Here is a 27,961-nt window from a genome sequence, read left to right on the forward strand (position 1 = left end):
TTAAACACCCCTTCGTGACTTTAACCCGCCCAGTCTAACACACCCACAAAGTCATCTGCCGACACAGACATGCATTCATCCAGACTACAGATCAAGCTTGTCTTGCTGAAATAAAATTGGAAGAAGGAGGCGGAAGGGAAGGGGAATACAAGGAGCAATTAAAGCAAGGAGACTGAAGAGAAAGGGATGATAGCACCTGCTGGGGCCGCGCGGGAATTTAAAGCCGTGGGAAAGGAGAAGTTTGCACTGCGAAGCTGTGTGCTCGACCAAGGTCTGTTACCGCGTATGGCATTTTAAGCATCAATCCAAACACTCATATGTCGTTGTATGCGAATAGTATATACATTTGTCCTTTCTTGTCTTGAGTGAGTAGTTGTCGTTATTGCTTTTGAAGAGCTGTGTTGACCTAACGTTTGTAACCTTGGATGTAGTATAATAATAATAATAATAATAATAATAATAATAATATGCTGCTTTTAATAATAATTTGATATACTAAGAGCCCAAATTATTGAACAGTGTATGGTTGTACCAAATTAGTTCTGATTATAAATGATCACAACAGATATTGTTGACACCAAATACTATACTGGAACCAATATTTACATAGCAAATACGAAAGTCAGAAAGTAGACAACACATCTCACTGTGAGGTTTCTATTGGATTAGTCAATGTTACCACAACTGTTAAGTATTTTCATCAGACATTGAGTTTATTCTTTTAAAGATCCCTTGATCTATGCTACTTGTGGGAGGCCATATATTATTCCTTAAGTCCCCCACGTCAGCACCAAATGTCAAAAAGACAGAACAACACACTCATTCTGAATTGTGGTAGACAACAGAACCTCTAGGAGTGGCATTCAGATTCTAAATACGTGCATTAAATACTTGCTTGAGGTGAATCAGTCCAAGTTGTGAATTATCTTAACAGACACCGCCACCTCATTCCTTCTATATTGCAACCCCCTTTGAATGCCAGTTTGAGGTACCAAAATTGATGTGCCTGATGAACCTGAGCATCCTCATGCAACTAAATCCACTGGGTGTGTGTGGTTTTGTCCTGAAATTGAGGAAATCAGGGATTTTTCAGTAGGAGATGTATCACTCAGTCACACCGCCAGAAAGGCACGTATGTGGAGAACTGAGGTCGCAATGCATCACGCTGCCTGTTGCTACACCAAGACAGCTGAAGTCTTTCCTGTTTTGTAGCATACGTCTGCACTTCCCCTGCTTTCAACGTCTTTGTTTCTTTATGGGGCTTTCACATGGCAGTTCCCTTGCAAATGTGCAAATCAACTTCCTGTAGCTGTGGCTGCGCTGTGAGAGGGAGACTTTTGCATTGACACGCACCTCAGTGTTCACTATGCATCACCCATTAAGATTGACAAAACATCCTAATCTTTCAGGATTATTGAGTGTCACTTACTGAAGAGGCCATAATTCCCCAATTTGAATATTCAAACCAGCAAAACTAAAATACATGCACACTGCTTGAGGTTTATGGCTACGTTCTGTGTCTGTTTTTTTCAGACGTGTACACATTAGCGCTAGTACAAGGCTCCAGGCTACTGCAGAAAAATATGTCAGGAAAACCAGCTCTTCGTGTTCATACGCGGCTCACACCCATTGTTGTATCGTCATGCATCACATAGCTGGCCTCTCCCTTCTTTTCGCTGCTGTGACTCTGCGATGTACAGCAACTGCCTTGCTATTCTCCTTGTCTGTCTGCATTCCTTTTCTCTAGAAGGACCTGATGGCTGACCTAGGATCAGGTTCTCTCTTACAGCACTTGGTTAGACATAAGACAGCAAAAGCTGATCCAAGAACAGCCCTGCCAATATTTAATTGATTTTAAGATTGTACATGATCAAACTATTTGCTTTTTAATCCCCATACTTGCGTCCCCCACTGTATTCAAACCAATTGTCCTGAAAAAATCATGAGTTTCTGTTCATTTAGCACACTAAACTAGTCTGATTTAAAAACCAGAGTATGATTTTCACAAATTAATGTAAAGCATCATAGAAAGTGTGAAAGTGTGGAATATACATATTTTTAATCTGAGTTTGTCTCCCTGTTTTTGACCTACAGTTAACATGAAGTACCACTGTTATCTTTGATCTGGGAACTCCGTGAGCTCTGAAAAATGTCACTCTCTCAGATGGTATTGGTGAAATTCCAGTATGAGTACACCACTCAAGATGGCAAGCAGGTGTCCATTAAACCCAATGAGCGCTATGTCCTGGTGGCGAAGACCAATGACCACTGGTGGCATGTGCGCCAAGAGAAGGAAGCAGAGCCTTTCTTCATTCCAGCCGAGTATGTGATGGAGTTGCCCCTCGATAGTGACTGCATGCCCTTTACTCCCATTGGTCTCCTCACACCTCCATCTGAGTGGGGTGGGAAGAACCTTCCAGAACCAGTACCACTAGACGCGCAGGAGGCTTTGGGCATGACGCACAGCATTCTGTGCAGCGTGAAGAAGGACACAGAGAAGGACGGACACAGGATGTCAACGTTCGTGAGCCCAGAGGGCCTGTACACATGTGGGCTTCTTGAGCCAGAACTGGTGAAGGCTAGTGCCGAGCCTCGTGACTCATGTGAAGATGTAGCGCAGGTGGATGCAGGTGGGAGCCCATTGCCTCCTCCAATTGAAGAGGACAGGCCATTCACCATCTCCCCACCCGACACCTTTGCTACCGGCTCCCCCAGCACCACAGAGCCTGCTTCGGCTCACAGCGTCAACTCGCTGACCAAAAGTCCCTCATTAGACCTAAACTCTGATATTCAAATGCTTATTAGGCCCGGCTGGGATCTGAAAATGTGGAACCTCAAAGAAGACAGTGTAAGTGAGTCTACAGATACGGTTAAGGAATCTGGAGTGGAGGGAAGTAAAGACAGTGAGGCTGAGGCTACGCCGGCTTCCCCAGTACCTCTTTCAGCTACGCCAGCCATGCCAGCTTCGGAGCAGGAGCAGAGTCATGGAGCTGCCCCTGTTGTGCCTGCTACACTCTCTGAGAAGGTATACACAATCACAGTTTACCATAATGATTACATTCAAATGCCCAAATGAATAGCCTCAGTCTACCCTTATCCAGCTATACATGCCGGATAAGAAATAATCCATACATGGCCGCTGTGAGGCGCTGTGTACAACCAAATCATGTTCTGTGGAAAGTTTAGTTGAGCGTTCCCCTTGGTGCAGGTATCTTATCTTGAAATAACAAGAAATCTCACAGCCTAGGGAAACTGCGCATGGTTTACCCATAAACTATGGGTATATGACGGGCTGTGCTATTTTTCAGCTAAAGACTCCAGAACCAAAAGTGTCAGAAGTAGCATTTGTATTTTTATGTTTGTGCATGTCCAGTACCCCGTTAATTTAAAAAAGATAACATGTCTAAAACCGAATCAAATTGGTAAAACGATAATTTTAGAGATGTATAAATTCATCCGTTCTTGCATAAAGCCAGTCTGATTAAATTATGTGGTATTTATTAGCTTTGTGTTAGCTGGCTATCCAGCCTTGAGCTTGATCGTCCGCTGTAATGAATTTACATAAATGTAACAGAAGCCCTGTAAAAACCATCTACAACGAGTGATCAATAGGTGCATTTTCGGTTAACTTTAGATGCCCAGCCAACAAATATTTAATTGTTGCAATGCGCTACCAAGCGATTTGCATGTGAATGGTGCAGTTGTCTTTTTTGGTCTGGATTTTGTTGCGAGGAACACTAAAACGGAGCAACTCACAGGCCCGAATCGGTTTCCACCGAGTACGAGACGTTCTGACCGTTCTGTAGAACCTTTTTGTGCTTGCCGATTGTTTTCGATTAATCGACCATGATTCTATGAACATATACGAATCTTTTGCGCAGATGTGAACATTGTAATTCTGCATCCAATTTGTTACTGACTTCCGCAATGACCTTTTTGGATTAAAATGACTGGAAACAGACACGCATTTAGTAGAGGAAGACGAACCAATATTGGACAGTTAGTACTCGTGTTGAGGCAGCGACGGAAGAGTTAAGAATGCTCACCACGCAACCCCTCCCAAAGGACTGGTTCCCAAATCGCGTACCTGTTTTCCAGAGAGTGCGTGCCTTGTGCGGGTAAACTCCTAAGAGCATCAATACTTTTCCACCAGTTTGGACTGCGTCCAGTAAGTTCATCCATTCGTGGGTTTAATATATGGTAAAGCATTTGAAGATATCTTGCTTGGAGTAAGGAAAACACTTGTTGCACGGTAGGCTATTTTGCAGTCACTGCGCTTTGTAGATGATGTAGTGGGTATCCAGGTGAGGTGGGAAACGCCTGGGAAATTCCAGGATGAAACCTGGAATTGCGGAGATGGGAAGGTCTCCAAGATTCCATTTGTTCATTTCGCATTAGCTAGGAATTGATAACATGTTCTCATCAGCACGTGCAAAATTAGTTGCCCTTGAAGTTAAACGTCTCGAGGGATTTCTCCCTCTCGAATCAAGAATTGATTTCCTGCGGGAATGAAACAGGTCACACAGTATTATTTGTTACGTCATGTGCACTTAGGCTTGCCTGCTTTAACCTACTTTGAAAATTGGCTTTCTCTTTCTAGTGAGAATATTGTCGTGTTTAGTTTATATCAGTTGTAAAAAGAAAAGTCATATTTTATCGAGTTACACGTTGTGAATGTCTCCACTTTTCTCCACCCTTTGTGGATTTTGTCTATAATTCCTAAATAATAATTAATATGTATGAAACCTTATTCTGAGATATATAAAGAGGCCACTACATGGTACGTTTCATAACATTCGTTTCGTTCCATGTGTTATGTTTCCTGACTTAATTTATGCCATAGCAACAACTGCCAATGCAAACAGATATGTCATTAATGCAGCATGAGTCTTTAAAAAAGCATTACTGTGTGGGGTCTACTCTGCATTCTAGCTCTGTTGAAAAGCTAAGGAGCCTCTGGAAGTATGCCACTGAAGTTTTGGTTTCCATAGTGATCAGGCTTCCAACAGTGGCATGGCTGGGGTTCAGCGGGCACTGCATGGGTTAGGAGCGCTGCCGAATATGTAGGTCAGAGTATGCTAATGCAGTCTCACGGTCCAGCTGTGCTGGTGGACCCCACTGCCATGTGTGAGAGACGATCTGGCGTGTGTTCGTGCATATTGTGTGAGTTGGATATTTTGGAAGATGAGTTTATACCCATCTGGATGTGACATGCACTCCTCGATTAAGTATTTTTCTGGGAACTTCCTGATCATAGGTGTGTTTCCATGGGAGTGGATGAGTATATGGGGGTGTGGGTGAAAGAAGGAGGAGCAGACTGAGACAGTTCCCAGAAATATACAGTATAATAATTTTGGCCTTTTTCTCCATTTAAGATGACCTCAAAACACATTTCTGTTTTCTCTACTCCTACTATTTGGAAATATTTAAGGCACTGCATTTCTTTTTTATGTCTGGAGTAGAAGAGGAGGAAGAGACATTCTGCCAGTCATGGCTCACTAGTTATAGAATCATAAGCCATAATTATGCAGTGTGTTGGCACAATGGCGCTACAGCTTATGCAGCTCTGGAGGACCTGAGTGGAAACGGGACCAGACTGCTTTACTGATCCTGACAGCATGACTGATCACTGGCCAAGTTTGTCACTGGGCAGTTGTCTTCTGCGTTATTAGCTAGTAGCATGTGTATGTTATATTGAGAGTTGTTTGGGCCAGAAATTAGGTCTAACATTTAAAATGTGAATTATTATTGACCTTTTAATGTGTTGAATGTTAAAGACGGAAAACTTTACCATGCACTCAGAATGCATATATTCACTCCCAGGACCCATTCAAGGACTGTTCCTGATATTCCTACTTAATTTGACATGTATAGAATTATCTATAGTGTCAGATTTTGTGATCTATAATGTCACTAAAATCTATTAATCTAATATTAGAGTTGACATTTTACCAGAGTCAGTAATTGGGCAGTATATACTTTTATAAGAGCAGTGACTGGAATTTCCATTCAAAAAGTTGGTTATTTGTTTACAAAAACTTTGTCAATGATCTTACCTTAAAAAAAAGGTATTTGAGGCAAGGGTGTAGCTGTAATAAAAGCACTGCATCTGTAATGCATTTGGCAATAACAGGTGTAACATGATTACAAAACAGTCAGGAATCTTTCTACAGTTACAGACTTGAGTTCAAGTTTTCTTTGTTCCTGGTTTGTGTTGTAATTGATCATGGCTATCTAATGTATAAACAAAAGCCTGAACTCCCAATATAAATCCAGTGAATCAGAGAAATGCTGCCGCTTGTCTCTATAAGCCAGTACAACCTGCTCACCTGCATCTTCATCGAAACACGGGGAAGCTTCTGTATTCAAATGGCCCTAGCCCTAACATGAACCATCTGCAATGTGTCATGCAAGTCAGATCATGTAGATTTCTATGAATTTGAGTGTGTGAGAGCATGTCATTCATTCTGCTTTGATGCAGCACCCATCACTAGGGCTTCACACTGTATAATTTGCTAATCATAACCACTGTTACATGCCTTTGCAGTACTGATGTCACAGTGTAAAATAAGCTCTCCCACCAAATACTCTGTTGTGTGTTGTGAGGATCCTGAGCAACCTCTGATGTTTATGATGAGTTATCTCTGGGCATTTGTCTATTGATGAATCAAGGGCTTAATTTGATCTAATACATGGCAATACATTTGGTCAAAGTAACACAGGTAGTCCCCAGTCATGTAACAGGGTCTATTCTACTAATAATATTGCAAGGAATCGTGTAATATGTGGTAATATAATTGTAATATAATCACAGATTTTGTCTGCATTGTTCAGCCCCTAAATATCTCTCGTGTGTACAGTAGTTCTTATCCTAGAGCTCAATCAGGCCATAAATGTGTAGGCACTTGAAAACTACCATGTGCTATATGTCAGAAGCTCTGAAGTGCTGGTTCTGTGGTAGTGAACGACCCCTGTCCACATGTCTGTGGCTTCACAGTGAAGGAAAAAAAAACAACTCTGCTGCCTTGAGGTTGCTTGCGTGTTTGTGTGTTTCTGTGTTGTGTGAGTGTATGTTTTCTTAGACAGTTTTTAGCTTATTCATGTACAGAAAGTCATTTTTGTTGTTAAAAATGTATCAAATAGCTGGCAGTTAGCCAAAACACAGCTGGTCTCAATTTTGATGAGTTCTGGTTTAACTTATCCTCTGGCTTGTTTCTGTCAGATGATTCCATCTGCATATCTGTAGACGTATCATGTAAGACTGGATGTGTTTGTGGCAAAGCATGCATTTATTTCAGGCTAATATAAGCCATTTAATGGAATTCCAATGCCTGGTAATGGCTATGCATGGGGGATATTGTCTGACCACTATGTCGTAGTCGCTAATTCCTGTGGTGATCAGACTCTTTGTTTTGGATTTATTCCACTGAGCACACTGTGTAGGGTATAAGTGGCTCATGAGCTTTTCAAAGACTATTGATTTAAACCTAGATGATGATACATCAAGCGCTTTGTTGTGGTCTTAGCTAGACATGTTAAAAAAAGAACGACTCTCCTCGTACCAGCCATTAGCCCAGCGCTATTGGGGTTGGCAACAGCATTCATGCTGTATAAAGCTAACATGAGTCAATAGCAGACTATCCAACAGCCAATGAAGGTCTATAGTAGCCTATGAATAGACGAGCTGCGATGTCAGCGAGAGTTGAGAGCATGGTTCTGCTTTCACTACAGCACATTGTTTCTGTAAATACAAGTTCACTGAGACTGGATGTTAATCTGCCGCTGACTGTTTCTGTTCTGCTCTGATCTTTGTAATATTGATTAAGTGATATTTCCCTGATGCGAACTTTTATGTTCCTCTGTGACATGCTGAGGCATTGTATGAGTGAGTGTCTGTGGGCTTGTGCTGTTACCCATGCACAATATTAAGCAGCTGTGTGCTAGTGCGTAGGTCCGGACTTTCAGCAGTGTGCAAAGTAATCCAGGATTCCAGGCCATGCTTGATGATGTAATGGGGTAGCGGGTGGGGGTAGGGTGAGTGGTGGAGGAAGGCTGCCATCAATAGCCCTTCTGTGCATGAGAGAGACACTGAGAGTGCGTGTGTGTGGTGCGCTTCAGGCCTCTGCCTCCTGGTTTCCCCATGATCAGCCCCTTAACCACTGCCGGCGTCTATAAATTCTCCATCATATCTGCATGTGGTCAAGGGGAGACAGAGCTGAGTGGAAGCCCCACATTGCCACCCAGCCCAGCACTGGCTGGTGCCTGGTCCCAGAGCGACGGCTAGAACAGCTGGTGCCTTCTTCAGTCCCTGAACACAGACTGTAAAAGCAAATAAACGTGGCCCATTTTAAGACGCGTCATCTCATTTACAACAGGATATAAATAATCTATGTTTGACAGACATCACAATGTTGAGCCACTATCGTCATATCCTTCCAATGGAAAACCATATATCGGCCATGATCCCTTTTTTTTGTCTGCTCAGTTATTGTTGTTTCTTTATCATTTTGTACAACCGTTTACATAAAAATATTTAAAATATGCTTTATTTAGACTTACTTTATTCATAGACGCCTCTGAACTTGGGCTGACAGAAACTTATAAAAACATAACCTTTAACAGATGACTTGCCACATTCATGTGTATAGGTTAACAGATACAGGTGACTCGGCATATGTGTTTTGACTGTCTGTGTGTGTTTGTTTAAAATCCACATCGATCCACATTTCGGTGTTGATATTTTTATTTGTTGCTTACAAAGCTGTCAAGTACTTAACAGTTGGACGTGCTTCAGAATGAGACGGGACCAAGTCCTCCTGTAGCTTTAGTAAGCACATTTATTACCTGAGGGTGTGAAAGAGTCGGTTGTGCTGAATCAGAACCCCCAACTCTTGCTGGATTAAGGCCTTGCAGCTTTAGGCTGTCGCTGATAATTTGAATAACAAACTACTCGGGCATCAGGAAGTCTCCCCACCCCCCCTTCCCAGATTGTTCCAGGAAGTACGGACGGCCGTTGTTGTGCCCGGCCGCCGACCACAAGGTGTGAGAAAGAACGGAACCCATGTGACACGCAAACAGACGTTTCCGTTTTGCCACCCCTCCTTTGTTACACAGCTGTGTGCACTGGGGCGACAATAGCTCAAAACAGTCAACCACTAACTCACTAAAATATATATTTAAAAAAAGCAAAGTTTCAGGCAGGGCACCAAATTATGTGTACATGGAGCAGGTTTAGCAACACTGTTGAGCCTTTATGTACGAACAAATCAGGAGACCACTCAGAAAATAGAGTCAATAGGAATTGGAAGCTTGAGTAAGAACCTAAGAACAGATTTGGGACCAGCCTGCCTGGTGAAATTACCACCCGAGCTTCATGCTGGGCCCATCTGAGGAGCTGGGTTATCCTCCTTGTCTCTGTTCATCCAAGGGGCGAAACCAAGTAGGACTTGGTTGTTTCGTAAGACATGCCCATGCATGCGCTGTCTAAAATCCCACAAGCACATACATACAAATTTACACATAAACACACATAAACATTCACCCTTGCAGCTCATGATGGAACAGGAATACACCGTTTCCTGTCAAATACCCAGCAGTCACAGAACCGCAGAACTCGGACTGCTCGAGTATTGTGCATGCAAGGCAGAGTAACTGCTTCTTTTAATATAACTACTCGGAACCGAAATGTTCATGTAACACATCTTTTATTAACGACTACCTATGATCAATCCCATTAGAGTATCCAAGCTTTGGAAACCATATGGACTGCTGGGCTGCTGTTTGTGGGAACTGTTAAAAATGTCATGCTAAATGTAAAAATGCTAAGTGTAATTATTTGGCTGCAGCAGTTTTAGTGCTGCTTAATTTAGATGAACAGAAATTCCTTGTAATATCTTTAACACAGCGATTTGTTTACATTTTAAATATGCTCATACATTTCTCAAAATCTTAGCATGTACTGTGTACCTTACCCTACACCTTACCCTAAAGGTCATACTTCTCTTTCAAACTGCACTGTGTGAAGCTATTTTTGCCAATCATGTTACGAGACTGGAAATATAAATAGATCTTTGCTTATGAATAAAGATTCATGAGTGCACAGATGCAGTGTGAGATGATGAAATCAACAACATGAGGAAATGAACTGAATGTTGAGGCAGACCCACGAAAGTACTTGTTTACTTCAGAGGGATGAAAAGCCTTGTTGAGTTTTACACACACTTGTCTCTGTGAGCATGCAACAGAAATGTCTTTCTAAAACACAAAAACCTTCCCTGAGAGGGAGTTCGCACTGGAGTTCGCCTATTGTGGAAGATTTCTCATCGAGCTCTTTTCTGTCAAATATCAGTTTCTTTAAAGTGTGAAATGCAGACGGTTCAAATAATTTGTTTTCCAGTTGTGCCTCTTTAGCCTACCTTCAGTTTTCCGCTTTTGTTTCATTCATACCTTCTGGTGCAACATTGCCACCCATCCCTCTTTCTCTTCCTTCTCAAGCCAGCCCCCACCTTCACGCTTGCTGTGTCTCTCTCTCTCTCTCTCTCTCTCACTCTCTCACTCTCACTCTCGCGCTCACTTGTGTGTTTCTCTCCCCTCCCCCATTTGTACTCAGCACCCAGTTCTCTTTTTCTGCGTCCGTAAGTGCAAGCAGATGCACCATGCTGAGGATGCTCTCGCTGTAGTTCACCCACGGGGTTTGATGTCGGCATAGGGAGAGCATGGACAGGGCTGAAGAAACTGCGCCCGTCACAGGGTAGCTGCCCCGCCCCCCCCACCTCCTCCTGGCTTGTACCTGCCTGGTTATATGACAGTTTGGGACATTCGAGACGGGACCATGGTGGATTATTACTCCAAGGAGCGGCTGAACTGCCGTCCCAAAACCGCCATGGCTGTCTCTCTGGACACGCAGGTAGGCACGATCGGCCTGGTGTGCTGTTATTTTTGGCAGCGCAATGTGAGTTCTATAGGAATGCATGGGTATTATGATGTACCAGAAGCCCTTCAGACACAGCTCGCTGTGACGAGAGAAAAACTTAGTGGATGTGTTGGGTTGATTCTGCAAATTTGTGGTGCAGTCTCTTTGTGTGTGTGTGTGTGTGTGTGTGTGTGTGTGTGGTTTTTGAAATCAGGAAGTTGTGAGTGAACCTCTTGTGTGCACGAGTCAAAACTCTTACATTACATTGCATTCTCGTTTTAGCTAGGAAGACACTGGGTCCTGTTTTGCAGCTGGAACAGTGCCATGTTATGAAGGGCCCTTGTTGGGCAGCTGTTAGGTAGTCAACTCTCTCTTCCTGTTGAGACACTCCCTGGTGTGGCTAGCACCTCTGTATAACATATCAAAGTGTGTGCTTTCACCTTGTGGTGTGGGGAAGTGTTCATGAAATTTATGCTCTCTTCAGAATGTTGGGTCAAATATGTGTCAATATCTCTGCCAAAACACACTCCTAGCCACTGCTGCTTATATAGGTGTTATATCCCAGACTAACTTCTACGGTGATGGAATGTGGAACATCCACATCTGGTCTGCCTCATTCAAAACCATTGTAGTATACGTGTAGATCAGTGTGATGAGTTGTTGACTGCTAATAATGAATGACCTTAGGGATTCTGTTTGCTTGGTACAAAAATGTATAGTGGGCCTCTATCTGTCTATCAATCCCCCATTTATATCTACTTCTCTCTTTCTCTGTCTCTTTTTCTCTGTCCCTTCCTCTTTCTCTCACTCTCCCTAGTTCTCTTGTTCTTTCTTTCTCTTTCTCTTAGCCTACTTGTAAAGTGACATATGCAGGGTATACCGCTGTCTCTGTTGGCTCAACGCATTGAGCTCATCTAATTTTATCCTGGAAAAGGTGGCATACATTCACATTGGGGAATTTCATAATTCCCTTAAGCACTAATTCTCTCTCGCTCTCTTTTTTTTGTCACACGCTCTTGCAACTTTTCCTTTTATTTCTTGTTCTCAGATGCTGGTGTTGCCCTTGCACCTTGATATGGTGTTGGTACCATGTAATAGAATATGTTCCAGTAAATAGAAATCCACACAGTGGACATAGAAAGAACTTGGTGGTGGAGGGGGGTGTGCAATCTATTTTAACATCAAGAGCGCCACCTCAGACTGAGCTTTAACCTGGCTCACTTGTTTCTTATTTTCTTCATATTCTTTCCCCCTCTCTCTGTCTCCCTTAGAGATATGTCAAAAGAGGTGTGCATTCTCAGAGGCCTCTCCTCAGGTTACAGGTGAGCTCAGAACTGCATGTCTCTGAACCGCCAGACCTCAGTTCCTCAACGCATAGCCCTCATCGCCACGCTGTTGTGCACTTCATTCTTATCCCTTATGGCCTAAGGTGTGAGCTGGTCTCATCTTCAGCACTGAGTTCTGCTTATTTCAGAGGTGTCATGTTCACCTCCAAGGGTGTTAAGATTTCAGCTAATGCTTAGTAATTTGTGTTACTATATCATCCAGCCTGGGCAGCATTCCCTGGACGTTGTATTAAATATATATATGTCCCATGCATAGTAAAGTGTATGTTTTCTGTTGTCTTTCAAAGAGATATTCACCCTTTAGTCTACCTTAATTGTTGGGCAGTATCTGACCCCCTAAGAAATCCTTACCCATATTGGAAAGATCAGAGTATTTTCATGGCCAAAGGCCATATAGCCAGTTTAGTTCCTTCCAGTGCTAGCTGGCAATGAGTTATTTCTTACTTTCACTCTGTAGTCAGCACACTACTCAGATCCGAGACATTTTTGTCCTTCTAAATAGGATAAATGAAAACACGGTGACAGTATGGTTTGCCTGTATGAGACATCTGTCTTCTTAACACCCCACACTCATTTTATTTCCTGTCTCTAAAGGAAGTGTTTTTTTAAGCAAGCGTATTTACAGGCTATTAAGAAACTTCCGTGTTCCTCAAAGCAGGGCAAAAATGGTTCTGTGGGTGCTGCTGTCTAGTCTAAGAGTCAGTGTCCTACACAGCTATTTTGACAGATGTTCCACTGGGTGCTCGTGCGTGTTCATGCATGTGTGTAATTATCTGGCTTGAGCTTGCTGTGCGTGCCATCAAGTTGCATGCGCAAAACAGTATTAAAGTACTCATTCCTCATTTTATGGACCACAGCAAAAGTGTGCAGTATGAGAGTGCCTTGCTTTCATGGCAGTTATAGTCTTCCTGTCTTTGTGTTCACTGCCCCTTTTATTTTATCTTCCCACTGACCCCATGCTTTTCCCCCTCACAGGTTGAGGATGATGACCTGTCAGCGGTTTACGTAAACGTTCCCAGGATCCACCGCAGCGTCTCCACCACCCCCTCAGGCCTCTCCTCCTCCTGGGGGGCCTCAGACACGCCAAACCCTCCCTGCTCCCCTGACGTGCTGTGCCTTGGCCCTGTGGAATGGGAGGCGCACACTGACCGGGAGAGCGGACGTCCATTCTATTATCACCCCGCCACTGGACGCAGCACGTGGGACCCTCCTCTCAGCCGGCCCATGGAGCCTGAGTCTGCGGTGACAGAAGAGCTCCCCTCGTCTCCGTCACCAGCCTGCTCGCCGGCGGGGCCCTCCCCCCTTTGCCTGGCATCTGGCTGGGAGCAGCTGTTGGACGAGAGCACCGGCAGGCACTATTTCTTCAACCCTGTCTCTGGGGAAAGCTCCTGGGATCCACCGGAGGAACAGCTGGGGCGATGTAACAGCCTCCGTGATGGTGAACCGGTATGTGAAGCATGAACAAGACACAGCAGCGAAGCATTACAGACACTAACTGCAGCCTGTGTTCACATCAAATGCAAGCTGGCAAACTGAGATAATAAATAAGGGCTTGAAGAACCAGTCAGGATTTGATACAACTACAGGGTTTGTGTTTGATGTATCAGCAATGAAAGCTTTCGAACAATGATGCTGCAAAACTGTAAAAGTGCTAAAAAGTGCTGTATGTGTACTTATACTTTATTATAGCTCTTTGGGCAGTTCCTGATTTGAGATTTATTTCAGTTAGTCAGTTAAAAATAACACACATTTATGCTATAAAAAAACAGCACTTTGTAACGTGTAATATGAACTCTGCAAATAACTAAAACACATGATGTCATGGTGTCAGTGCTGTGATTGCTACTATTGATTTAGTAGTATAGTAGTAACTTGAATTTGAAACTTGATATTCACCCATGTGCTGTCATTAGCCCCCTCTCCCCGAGGAAGACTACCCTGCTGAAGAAGACTTCTCAGCATCACTGGGGCAGGAAGACCCTGGTTCGCCTTCATCTTTCTCCCTGAGCTCAGAGTACTCTCTGGCACACGTGAAGAAGGCGTTCATCCCGCGGGCGTGTTTGGATCGAAACGCCCCGCCAGGCTGGCACCTCAGTGTAGACACAGACGGAGCCTGGGTTTTCACCAGCGAATACACTCAGGAGCAGGTAATGCACACTTGATCTTTGTGACACTCGCAGGCCTGTGGCATTAATGTGCTTTAAGTGGTGAGCCCAGCTTTGTCTTTCAAGTGCCTTTGCCGCATTCACGTTGCTTTTAGTGACCTATAGGGCTGTGTGTGGCTGCTGGGCTGTTCTCATATTTGGATATAGCTTAAAGTAGATGTTTGTGTGGACAGTGGATCAAATCACTGGATGAGCGGGGACAGACATACTACTACCTGAGAGATGGCTCCAAGTCCCAGTGGAACTTACCCGAGGTTTGAAGCTCCTTTTTTTTTTCTTTTTACACGGCATTTAGCAGATGCTCTTATCCAGAGCGACTTACAATAGTGCTTTGCCATTTACTCATAGAATATATCCAAGTACAGTAGGTTAGAATTAAACATACCAATGAACTAGAATACTGTAGAATACAGGGATGAATGCTGATACCTAGAAGTGCAAAATACATAAGGTCTATCTTAAACAATGTGCTATAAACAATTGCTAGAGTGCTAGAGTTTGTTAAACAACATAAACAATGCCCTACAATAAGTACTAAATTAGTCAGTCAATATGGGAGGAGTGTCCCATATTGGTGGGTGTTTCCAATCTGGCCCTGTTTTAGCTGGATTATTTTATGTCATGACAACTGATTGTTGTTTTTTTTTTCTTCAAACCACTGACCTTTTGTAGGCTCTTAACACCCTAAAGTGTAATTAAAGTGTAAAGTGTAATTAATGTTACTTTGTATTATGATCTAGTTAACAAATCAAACACCAACAATCACACAATTTATATCATTTGTATGTTTCCATATGTTTGAAACTGAACCTGGACTGAACTCCATGTAAATATTATAAATCATGTTAGTTTTCATTTACATTGCCCACAAAGTAATGTTACTGACTTTTTTTAATTACCCCCATTCAATAACTACTTGTTCAAACATTCAATGAAAAATTGCGTGTACAAGCAAGACCAAGTCCCAAATTTCTCATATTTACAATTTTTTGTTAAGTACTAACAAAATTTCCAAGCAATTGAAATCATATATACTGCTGTCCCCCAAAGAAAAATAACTATGTACAATTGCATTGTGTTGATTTTAGCTATTTCATTAGCCCATAGAAATCTGTGTTTGAATATAAAAGTTGATGCAGTCATGTGGCAATTGTTCTGTTTGGCACTAGTAGCATATTACTCTAGAATACTCTAGAAATACTGTGATGTTACACATATCCACACTGATGATCAACCTTATATACAGTGACAAAGTAGCCTTCAGTTTATTCAATTTATTTGTCATTTAACAAATTGTAATGTCAGTATGGACATTCGCTATCTGGAAGAACATCTTCTGTTTCAACAGCAGTATAGTACAGTCTCATGGTACAGTCTCATGACATGTACTCTCTCATGTTTCTTCCCCTTGACCTACTTCTATTTAATCATGTACCTCTCTGCTTAGAGACAATTCTTTTTCCCAAGTTTCATATCAAACTTTGTTTTGTATGTGATGGTATAGATCTTAAATGCCAGTGTGAACAACTCAAAAAACTTTAGTTTCCCATTCCTTGCCTTCATAAACTCTTAATTCCACCATTGATTATATAGTGATGTGTTTCCATATCTAGAATGTTTCTCTTTTTTCCTTTAGATAGCATTTTTATGAATGACATTTCCAGACAAACTGTGTGGGATGCTTGGACAAATAAGACATTTTTGGTCTATCAGACATGCTTATTCACAATTGTCATGAAAATGCTCACTTTTATGAATAGAGCTAATGATTAAGCTAATTTATGACAATTTGGTGAACTTAGGAGAGTGTGCTGAATCTGCTGTGGCACAGCGTTGTGTCCTCAATTTACAACAAAAGTATGAGACACCTAGGATAAGAATAGGAAAATGTTCTTGCATGAGGCACCTTGTCTTTGATGATGAAGACTGTGCCGATGGAGAAGGATTGGATTCACACTGAGCTTTTCCTTTCTCCAGCTTACTGCAGACATGGGACAGTATCATGGGGCCGACCGAAGACCACTGGAGCGGGATGGGCTTGGAGTGTTGAGGACCTGGAGAAACAGTACGGGATCTCAGGATGAGGTGTGCACAAACATGCACGTGTACGTAGGCACACATATGAACTCGCGTTCGCCTGAGCTGTTGTTCCAGTTCTGGAAAAGCCATGCATCGGTGATGGACAACAACGCCTTATTTATAGTTCCACTTTTGCTTTACGCCGGCTTTCAAGCCAAATCAAGCCAAAGTGATTTGATTTGATAGTTCCACTTTTGCTTTTATGTCAGCTTTCACAGAGAATGGTGAACAGAGGCAACACACTCTCCCCTCTGATCATGTCTCTCTGCCTATGGTGGATGGTCTAATGCGGTCGCATCATACTGGACCACACACCTGAGGCTCATCCTGTGATGACTCTGTTCTATTTAAAGCTCATCTCAACTGCACAGTTGAGGGAGTGAACAAGCACAAACATGTAGACATGTACTTCCAAAATGCATTTACTGGTTACCCTGACAACGTTATTGAGTAAAGTAGTTGTTCTGAAAAGCTACCCATAAATACTTGCTTACAGGTAATTGTGGTCATTGTGTATAGTGATCAGAAAGGTATCAGAAAAAAACAAAAAACAAAACTGACTCCTTTGACAGACTGGCTTTTTTTTGTGTGTTGAAACCCATGTTTGCATATTGGTTACACAAAGTGGTTAGCAGCGAAGGCAGCAATAAACACCTTATTGAATAATGATCACAGTTCTCCCATTAATTACATAAAGTAAGTAAGTAGTTATATTGGGGCATTGCATCCATGAATGATTATCTAGTGGCTAATAGAATAACAGTAGTAGTTAAACAGATTATCTTGCTGGCTTGTAATGTGGGGTGTTTGTGACGATGTTGAAGGTGAGCCTACTTTTAGCCTACATTAGCCAACTGTTGTTATTAATCAAGCAAATGTGCTCTGCTTGGCTGCACAGTGTAACCCATTTGCAAAATAGTCTACAGTTGTGGCTAAATGTTTTGAGACTAACACAAATTTTGATTTTCACAAATTTTGCTGCTTCAGTTTTTGTAGTGGCAATTTGCATTAACTCTAGATTGTGAAGAGTGATCAGATGAACTGCAATTAATTACACAAAATGGCCTGCTAACTTCATTTCACTGATCTTCTCGTTAGCTAAGGAGAAAGTGTTAGAGGACAAGGCATCTGATTTCATTAAACCATTTATGAAATCATCAAGAACTTCAAGGAGAGAGGTTCAGTTGCAGTGAAGAAGTCTTCAGGGCGCCTATGAAAGTCAAACAAGTGCCAGGACCATCTCGTAAAGAGGAGGCAGCTACGGGATCAGCTCACCATCAGTGCAGAGCTTGCTCAGGACTGGCAGAAGGCAGGTGTGAGTTCATCTGCATGCACAATGAGGCGAAGGCTTTTGGAAGATGGCTTGGTGTCAAGAAGGGCAACAAAGAAGCCACTTCTCTTCAAGAAAAACATCAAAGACAGACTGACATTCTGCAGGATGTATAGGGATTCGACTGCAGAGACTGGGGTGATGTTATTTTCTCTGATGAAGCCCCCTTCAGACTGTTTGGGACATTTGAACAAATGATTGACCAGAGAAGAAAAGGTGAGCACTACCATGAATCCTGTGTCATGCCAACAGTGAGGCATCCTGAGACCATTCATGTGTGGGGTTGCTTCTCATCCAAGGGAGTGGGTTTGCTCAAAATTTTGCCTAAGAACACTTCCATAAATAAGGAATGATATCAAAACATCATCCAAGAGCAACTTCTCCCAATGATCTAGGAGCAATTTGGTGATGAATAATGCCTTTTCCCAGCGTGTACGGCGCACCATGTCACAAAGCAAAAGTGATAACCAAGTGGTTCGGTAAACAAAACATTGAAGTTTTGGGTCCATGGCCATGAAACTCCCCAGATCTCAATCCCATTGAGAACCTGTGGTCAGTCCTCAAAAGGAGGGTGGACAAACAAAAACACAGAAACTGTGAGCACTGATTAAGCAAGAATGGGTTACTGTCAGTCAAGATTTTTCCCAGAAGCTGATTATCTAGCATGTAAAGGCGAATTGCAGAAGTCTTAAAAAAGAAGGGTCAACATCATAACATCCAGTTTAGATTTTTAAGCTTAAACTGGAACAAAAAAAAGTTAAAGACTTGCAGTTAAAAGAAGAGTTAAAATATGTTAAAAGAAATGTTAAAAGATATGCTTATAATTGTACTTCACTATACCATATAAACATCTCACAAAAGGATATTAAAAACTGAGGCAGTAATATTCGAGAAAACCGAAATTTGTGTCAGTCTCTCAACTTTTGGCCACAACTGTATATGTACTCAAAATAAACAATAAATATGCATCATTAAAAGGATGTTTACTGAAACTTTATTAAGGACATTCTAAATCGTACTGTTTATTGATTGTTGATTGCTAGTGCCATTCGAAACCAAATCTGTGTTCAGAAAACTAACTGATGATAGTCTGAAATGGCCTGATTTCAATGTAATTCATATTAAATAACTGAAGTAGATAGTGAAGCCAGTGCATAGTTAATGCAGGTTTACACTACTGAAAACTGGGGTATTTGGACTTCTATATCAGAATTCCATCTTGTACCTTATGTACCTTTCCTCATGCTGGCTTGAAATGCATGTACTCAGCATGTACGATTTTGTGAAATTAAAAAAGGCCTTTTCCCTTTACAGAAATTTTCCCTAAGTCATCGCAGGAATGCTTCTGATAGTGACATATCCAGCTCTCCAGAAATGCTGCATAATGTAAGCTACCTGTTTCAAATCTACATAAAAAATTGATATGATGCTAGTGACAGGAGATTCCATAATGGGTTGTATATTCTTAATGCTTCCACAAAGACCCAAACAATTACAGGCAAGCAGTAATACCTAGAAACACCTACATTACTGATGCTCTTCTCTGATTGATTATTAGGTTTCTTTGTTGAAGCCTGATGGAACTGAGTCTGACAAGAACCTTTCAGATCAGAACTCAGAATCTCAGCAACAGAAAGTGCGTTTTCGCCTTAATGTACATCTAATGGACAAAGAAATATGGTGGAGGGGATTGAATGGATAGTTCATTAAAAAATTTAAAAAACCATAAATATACACAATTTTCCACTTATTCCACTTATTATTAATTTTCCACTTAAATGTGTACAAAAACACGTTTAGTTACTGAGGTTTTCTTTATTAGTTGTCCATTAGAACTATGAGTCTAATTAAACTAATGAGTAATGGAATTCAGTACACCAAAATATTTTCAAAATATTGTAACCATAAAACACATCAGCTAGCCTGCATGAAATTACTTAAAAGCGCATACAGTTTAAAGCAAGTGTGTGAAGATTTGGGCATGTATTTATCCAGGTCTAGATGTAGACCTGGATTCTTGTAAAGCTGTTTTGAGACAGATGTCTATTGGTACAAATACTATTTGAATGAAATGAACTGAATTATTCACTGAAAATATATTTTTGTGCACTGAATTCCAATACTTACTAGCTAAATTAGGCTCATGGAAAGCTGAAAAAAGAAGCATCTATTAAAAAATATATATTTCCTGATCATCTACATTTCTAGTAAGTGAAAAATTGTGTAAATTTCATTTTTTACAAACTTTCACTTCAGAATGGACTCCGGGTCAGTCGTATGGCTATATTTTGTTTTATGCTGGGCCTCTGGTGTTGTATATAGAGACTGAATGGATGCTGCATTGTTTTTAAAATTATTTTATTGGTATACTGGTTTCTTCTAGGGTGACACATTGTGAATATATTGCTACATACATCTATCATGCTGTCACTTGCAGCATGATACACTGACAACTGACAAAATTGGTGTCAAAGTATTTGAACAATTTATACTAAAATGTGTGATTTGCAAAAAATACCTACTATTTTAGTCAGATTAACAACTGAAATGTTTTCATTTAACAATTATATATGGAGTAATTGGAGTCATTGTAATTACAAGTAGTCATTAGGAATGTGCAATGCTTTATTAATGGTGCCTGTCTCCTTAACTTTGCTGCAATAACAATCAGAAGTTAGGAAAAGAAAACTAAACTATTTATGAACAATTATGCTGAGTTATTCTTATTAATTTGATTAATTTGTTATTGTTTACATCTGAAGAACATTTTATAGTTAATAGAAATGAGCACATCAAATTTTTACAGATTTAAAATGAATCATATGAGCTTTTGTGATAAAAGAGGGCCCTGGTCAATATTACAGTGCCGATAAACAAAGGACATGTTGAGTGGCCCTATATTAGGCTACTTATAACTGCAAAAGTTAAGGGGGTATGCTTGTATTTCTGCACGTTAAAGGAATAGTCCAGCAGTTTTCAACATTGCCTTGAAGACATATCACATGCTACAGACACTGTAGGTAAAGATTAGGATGAAAAGTGCTGGAATAGTCCTTTGTTTCCACTCATTGTCAGCTAGGAAATTTGCTCCTTTTAGTCAGAGAAGACACAATGAACTACATGTTCTTTTTCAAATAAGTTCTCATGATCACGTTACTTACTAAACTTTCAGCCCTTCTCTCTCTCTCTCGCTCCCTCGCTTGCTCTTTCTCTCTGTCTCTCTCTCTCACATGCATACACAAACACCAATGCTCTTCCATCAGTCTTGTTGTGCAATGAATAGAGTACTTAAACTGTCGACTGGCTAACTCTCCAGGATAGTTGATGTCTCAGCAGCCCTGCCTATATCGCTATGAAATAAGACACTGCCTCCTGGTGGCTAGACAGTGAAAATGCAACTAACATGAGTTCTGCTCTCCCATTATCTACAATTATCTGTTTACTGTCACACCTAAAAATGGGAATATCTATTGGTACTTAAACATATCTGAAATACACAGGCAAGAAACAAGATAACCTTGATTATCTGCTTTCAGTTTTCACAAACATGCATTTATGAGGGTGAATGTGGTCATAAGACATTTGTGCTGGTTTATTGTTCCTCTTCCCTGAAGGTGCATCACACCCTCCCTGCTACCTGTCCTCTTTCCAAACTCCCAAAGAACTGAGATTATAACACAAGCTGACACATTACTAATCATTTTCTTCAGGTGTCAAATTTGGAGAAAGCTGGAATCCTTAACAAGACCAAGATATCTGAAAATGGGAAAAAAGTAAGGTAAGGAAAACTGCTTACAGTAAATTAACATTGTTGGGAAAAAAAATGGTTGCAATAGGGATGTAAATGCAATAGGGATGTAGAGTTGAGGGGCTGGCAGGAGTTTGGTTTAAAAACAGTGTTTCTTCCCTCAGAAAGAACTGGGGTCATTCTTGGACAGTTCTCCATGGAGGGATTCTGACGTTCCACAAAGACCCAAAGTCCGCCCCAGGTGGAGCATCGGTGAGTGCCACTGTCATGAAAGACCAATGCCCACTGCCATCTCATCTGTTCATTCGTTCAGACCAGTGACCTTCTGTCCCAACAGAGCAGGACCAATCAGATTGTCCCTGAGTACACTGTGGATTTAAGAGGAGCAACTATTGGATGGGCTGCCAAGGAAAAGTCCAGCAAGAAAAATGTGCTCGAGGTAGACTGGTAAAGAAGTTATTCACAAAGTTCAACTAGTAAATATTACAGTGTAAAGTGAAAAATATTCACTTTTGGGTTTAGCTGAAGAGTCGGGCTGGTGCAGAGTTCTTGATTCAGTATGACACTGATACCATCATCAATGACTGGCACAAAGTCATCATAGATACTATTCGCCTGCTGGTAAGTCTCCCGTTGCTGTCGGACACTTGTGTCTGGAATATTATTATTCAGTTGATAGAGTTTTAACATATGATGCAAAATGATATTCATAGAGTATACAAATGCTTTGAAGAAACTCTCTCTCTTGTATTTCTCTGTCTGTCTTTCTCTCTCTCTCACTCTCTCTTTCTGTCTCTCACTCTCTCTCACAGGACATGGAGCACCACCACTCTGAGGATGAAGAGGAGATCAGTGAGAAGTCTTCCAGCATAGACAAGGAGGACCGATCAGGTGTCTTCATAGACAAGCAAAGAATGAGCAATGGTAACTGGGGTGAAGAATGTGTCCTTAATTAGGCTCAAAACACTAAAGCTAAAATACTCCACTCCTTTTCAGTACGTGTATCAAGCCCCTTTTGACATTGAGCATTATATTTCAAAGGAAAATGTTTTAACATGACGTGGCCTGGCGAGGCAACATGACTTCTCTTTGCTTGACCATCAGCTGGGCGACATTTTTCTTCCAACTCCACAACCGAGGCAGACCCAAAAAAGGTTCGCAGCAAGCTCCGCAAGTTTCTCCTCAAGAGGCCCACGCTACAGTCAGTCAAAGACAAGGGCTACATCAGAGGTGAGAGGAAGGCCCTTCTTCTCACATCATCTTGGGTTTAGGATGTTTAGCTCATCACATTTGATTTTCCCATTTGACACAGAAAATGTGTTCGGCTGTCACCTGCAAACTCTCTGTGCCCAAGAGAAACGAACAGTGCCTACCTTTGTTGAGAAGTGCATCTGGACAGTAGAGAGAAGAGGTGCTACTAAGTGTTGGATCAAAAATTAGCTAAAATATTGTGTTGTTTGTATGGTGCAGTGAGAGTGTTTTAGCCTAATGTTTTTCGATGTTATCTGACAGGTTTGGGGGTTGATGGAATCTACAGAGTGAGTGGGAACTTGGCCATTATTCAGAAACTGCGTTTCAAGGCTGATCATGGTACTCTTGTTGTTTCTCAAAATTAATATTATATTCTGCACTGTTTAAACATATTTCAAATAATCTGGTGTTTTTGTCTTTTCACCTAAGATTAGTGGACTGCTTCTTTTGTCAGCCTACACTGAACTGTCTTCAGATCTCAGTGTATCATGTCTTATATGCAGAGGATCTGAATCTGGAGGAGGGCCACTGGGACATCCATGTGATCACTGGGGCGCTGAAGCTCTTCTTCCGGGAACTGCAGGAGCCCCTCTTCCCCTACAGCCACTTTAACAGCTTCGTGCAGGGCATCAGTGAGCATGAACTTTTTCTTTCATTCCCATAGAGAGAATGTAGGAATAATCCTGGGAGCACACAACCAACTCATCCACACAGCTTCTCATCCACAAAGAAATCTTGGAAAAGTTACATTATTATACTACAATAGTCTGCAAAGCTAGACAATCCTTTTTCTCCAGTATCAAACAATATGCCGTGTTTGTTAAACTAACAAATCTACACACACACACACACACACACACACATATATATACACACACACACACACACATATATATATATATATATATATATATATATATATATATATATATATATATAAATAATGTAAATAATGTGGCTCCTGAATTACTGTCAACTAAGCAGTGTAATGAATTTGTGTGCTTTTTATCTCTAAAGTCCACAATAATCAGACAAGCCATTAGTATGTTCATATATACAAATGTGCTTGTATCCTCTGTAAAGATGTAATGTAAAGATATGGTTAAAATGTCCCAGTTAGTGTTATTAATAATTACATTTTAATTTATACAGTGAGTTACCACAAATCATCCACTTGCAGTTTCGACAAATTACCAACCAGGGCTGGGTTTCCTAAAAGCATTGTAAAACAAAGATCACTTATGGTGCTAGAGAAAGTGAACACTCTGTCATTTAAGATGATCTTAATACTATGATTTTGGGAAATGGGGCTAAGTCTTTTAAAGCTGTTTGACTCAACAGCAGTGACGTGTTTCAGGTAGTAAATGCCCCAGTTATGTCTTCAGATACTAAATGCCCCATGTATGTCTTTCCTAACTGCAGTTGTGAATCCTTGCCTGAAAAAGAAAAAGTCTTACATAATTACAGATTCAGTTCCAATCTAATTGAGAAAATAATCTTCATGCAGCTTATTGGCTTTCTATCCTTAAATTTCAAAAATCATTCAGGATTTCAGCCTACTCACAGTACTGAGACTGCTCTAATTATGGTAATTAATGACGTTTGTTTAAATACAGACTGTGGAAAATTATCAGTTGTAAAACTGCTTGAGCTCAGTGTTGCTCTTGATACCATTGACCATAAAATTCTTATAGAAAGACTTGGGTTGGACTCTCAGAATTGTCTGAGGTCATACCTGCTGTCACGTTCTGGTCGATACCCAACCAGGAAGACATGCATACTCCCACCAATCACACTCCTCAATCATTTCCCTGGTCACTCTCATCTGCTCATTTTGTTTAACTATTTATTGCCACAGGTACCATCCACCAGCACTTCACATTAGCCTATGCTGAGATTTAAAACCTCTCTCTATCATCCCCAAGATTGTCTAAATGGTTCTGCATTCCTAAAATACTTTTTTGTTTCTTTGTTTTAATTCACCCACCTGTCAAACTGCACCCTCTAGCTGCCATGTCACACCTACAAGACAGGAATTACTTTGTCACAGAAAATAATGTTTCCGAGAATGTTATGATGACCTGTGATGTCCCTCAGGATTCAAATCGTGGGCTGCTCTTATTTAATTTATACATGCTTCCTCTTGGCCAAATCCGACAAGGCTGGGTTACCTTACCATTGCTATTCAGAAGAAACAGGTCAAACAAATAGTGCCCCTCGACTCACTTGAGCTCATCACTAACTGCATGGACCAAAACTTTTTGCAGTTTAATAAAGATAAAAGAAAGATATTTCATTTGGGAACAGCAATGGCAGAATTCTCAGCTCACTAGGAACTAATCAGTCGAAAGCCCTCAGATCAACAGATCTGATCTAGCTCGTAACCTTGGGATGGTAATGGACTCTGATCTCAGTTTTAGCTGTCATATCAATAGTTACTAAATCAGCATTTTATCAACTTAAGAACATCGGAAAGAATAGAGATTTCCTGACTAAACTAGACCTAGAGAAACTCATTCATGCTTTTAGTTCTAGCTGAATTGATTACTGTAACGGTCTCCTAACTGGACTCCCAAGAAAAGGTTCATATGATTCAAAATGTAGATTTCAGAGGTCTCACTAGGAGCAAAAGAAGGGAACACATCACCACCATTGTTAAATCCTTCCACTGGCTACCAGGATGTTAGAGTTGACCTGAAGGTGGTGGTGTTATTATTACTTTTCTATAATTCACTTAGTGTATTTATCTGATATGCTGCTGTTTTATAAGCTGAGCAGAATTCTCAGCTCACTAGGAACTAATCAGTTCTGCACAGAGTACAGAGAATCAGCATTTAGCTACTATTCTGTTTTTAGATGGAACCAGTTGACAGAATATTAGAAGAGCTTTGACAGAAGATACTATTATATTATAAGCACTATTCTATGAGCTCTTCTAGCTTCTTACTTTTAACTTTTAATTTTCAGCATTACAATGCACTTTTATTTCTATTCATTCTTGATTTAATTTGTCTTTTTCATATTTTAACTAGAAACTTTACATATTAAGTTTGAATTCTTTTAGCACTTAATCTTTTAACATTTCTGTTAGTTCTCAGTTTATTTAGATCTTTCATTTTGACACCTGTTTTGTAATTTATGTTTCAATCATTTTCAGTTTGATAATTTAATTGTTTTATTTGTTTATGCAATCTCCTTTCTGAGCTAATAGATTTTGGGATGAAATAGTCTGTTATTTAACTTTTATGTGAAGCACTTTTAATTGCCAATGTATATGAAAAGGGCTATAAACCTGCCTTGCCTTGATTCCATTTTTAATTATAGGGGAAATCAGAACTTGGCACATTTTAAAGTTCATCTAAGGCAGATTTCTTTGCGTGTGATTTGCAATAGAAATTCCAGACTACAACAGCAGAGTATCCTATATGAGTGATCTGGTGAAGTCTTTACCGGTGCCCAATCATGACACCATGGAGGCGCTGTTCAGCCATTTAAGGAAGTATGTGTCTCCTTTTTCCTCTATTACAGAGAAATGCCCAGAGACCATAGTTATGAACATTTTCAGAATAAGAGTTCTGATTCAGGATGTGTGATTATTTGTTGTATTCTAATGAAAGTCAAGAGTCTGGTGAATTTAGCCAACTTGATATTTTGGGATTATATTCAGGAGGCAGTTTTTCTGACTGAGTGTCTTTCTGTCTGTCCGTCTTCACCCTCAGAGTCATTGAACATGGTGAGGAAAACAGGATGACTGTGCAGAATGTGGCCATTGTTTTTGGCCCAACATTGCTCAAGCCAGAAGTGGAGTCGGCAAACCTAACCATGTACATGGTTTTCCAGAACCAGATCATTGAGTTCATCCTAAATGAGTTCGAGACCATCTTCCACATGTGAACACCTATGAATCAGAGACAATGTCTGTCATAGGTCAAACAGTTAAGGATTACGTCAAATGTTTTGAGTGGAAAATCGAGAAGCAATTGTAAAATGTTCTTCAGGTAGCATTTATCCTATTTCTGCTGATCTTTTAATTTCCTCCACGAAACAGGAATATTTAATCTAAAATTCTAATATTGCTAAGTGGGTGAGGCTCAGCACTATGTGGATGGTATATTGCTAACATCTTCCCCTTTACATTTGTTTCCTGTTATCATTTAGCTATGTTAGAATTTTTGGGTCAAGTATTCTTTAAATACCAACAAAGATGATCTCAGTTTAACAGAATGGGAACACTTGCTGCCAGTACCTTGAATGGTATACAGTATAGAAAAACAACATGAGTTAGTTTGAAAAAGACAAAATATAGATCTTAAAATTACACATTAGAAGAAGATTTTAAATTAATATAGAGGAAGGATTCAATTTAAAATCCAATTGAAAAGTGTAGTTGACATTTTGGCTTCAGTCAGGGAACAACTCGAGCAGTTTTTCCCTGACTGTTCTTTTCAGGCCCCATCAGTTGTGCTTACTTGTTTACAAGTCTGTCTCAAATCCCTAAGGTCTAACTAATTAATTATACTTCTGTGTGCTGTTTGTTGTTACAGCCATGTTGCATTTACAGTGCTGCTTGAGATAGAGAAGACCCTTCTCCATGGCTGACATAGTCAAACCCAGAAACCCTCATGCAAGCAGTAGTTTGAGGCAGAACCTAATTTTCTATTCACAAATGACATTTTAGAGATTAGAGTATAGATCACAACTTTTGCATTTAGATACAGAAATGTTTTGGGCAATTTTTTGATGTTATATTTTGTATGTTGTCTCGTCATTTAATACCATCATCTGCAACATAGAAGTACGATTTAAGATATACTTCAACTTAAAACTGTAAATGGACAGCAATAGTTTACTTGTACAGGGTCTTCAAAGAATACTTTTAGATTTGTTAGTGCAAGGATAAATACCTGTCTCTGGAAAATGTATTTGTACATAGACAAAGATTAATCCTTAAAGAAATAAAGAACGTAGATGTAAAGAATTGTAAAGCATTAATATTTTATGAAAATAAGGCGCATTCCTATGCTTAATTTTAAGTGGTTTCTTGGTGTACATACAGAAGGCATATTTATGCTGTAAATTACCCAGAACAAACAAGCTTTTAATAAAGTAACTGTTTCACAACTTGCACTG

The 27,961-nt window shown here is 40.5% G+C and overlaps 1 protein-coding gene across 5 annotated transcripts; it reads left to right on the top strand.

The window, feature by feature from the left end:
- The first annotated feature begins 5 nt into the window (after positions 1-5).
- Positions 6-27,956, top strand: arhgap27 (Rho GTPase activating protein 27). Of its 5 annotated transcripts, XM_081697328.1 has the most exons (20): positions 9-271; positions 2,095-3,025; positions 12,184-12,234; positions 13,234-13,704; positions 14,172-14,405; positions 14,597-14,677; positions 16,401-16,508; positions 19,147-19,218; positions 19,391-19,468; positions 21,543-21,610; positions 21,745-21,832; positions 21,918-22,019; positions 22,103-22,201; positions 22,393-22,504; positions 22,685-22,810; positions 22,893-22,991; positions 23,093-23,170; positions 23,335-23,463; positions 26,225-26,330; positions 26,551-27,956. In XM_081697328.1, the coding sequence occupies exons 2-20, from the start codon at positions 2,150-2,152 to the stop codon at positions 26,723-26,725; spliced, it is 3,153 nt and encodes a 1,050-aa protein (XP_081553454.1). In that variant the 5' UTR covers positions 9-271; positions 2,095-2,149; the 3' UTR covers positions 26,726-27,956. The 5 variants fall into 5 exon arrangements, with proteins under 5 accessions (XP_081553457.1, XP_081553454.1, XP_081553455.1 ...); XM_081697331.1 differs by lacking the exon at positions 14,597-14,677 and having other exon boundaries at positions 6-271; XM_081697329.1 differs by lacking the exon at positions 12,184-12,234 and having other exon boundaries at positions 10-271.
- The last annotated feature ends 5 nt before the right edge of the window (positions 27,957-27,961 follow it).

The sequence above is a fragment of the Electrophorus electricus genome, chromosome 15 (genome assembly GCF_041902795.1).
Source record: "Electrophorus electricus isolate QZ-2024a chromosome 15, ASM4190279v1, whole genome shotgun sequence".
Taxonomy (NCBI): Eukaryota; Metazoa; Chordata; class Actinopteri; order Gymnotiformes; family Gymnotidae; genus Electrophorus; species Electrophorus electricus.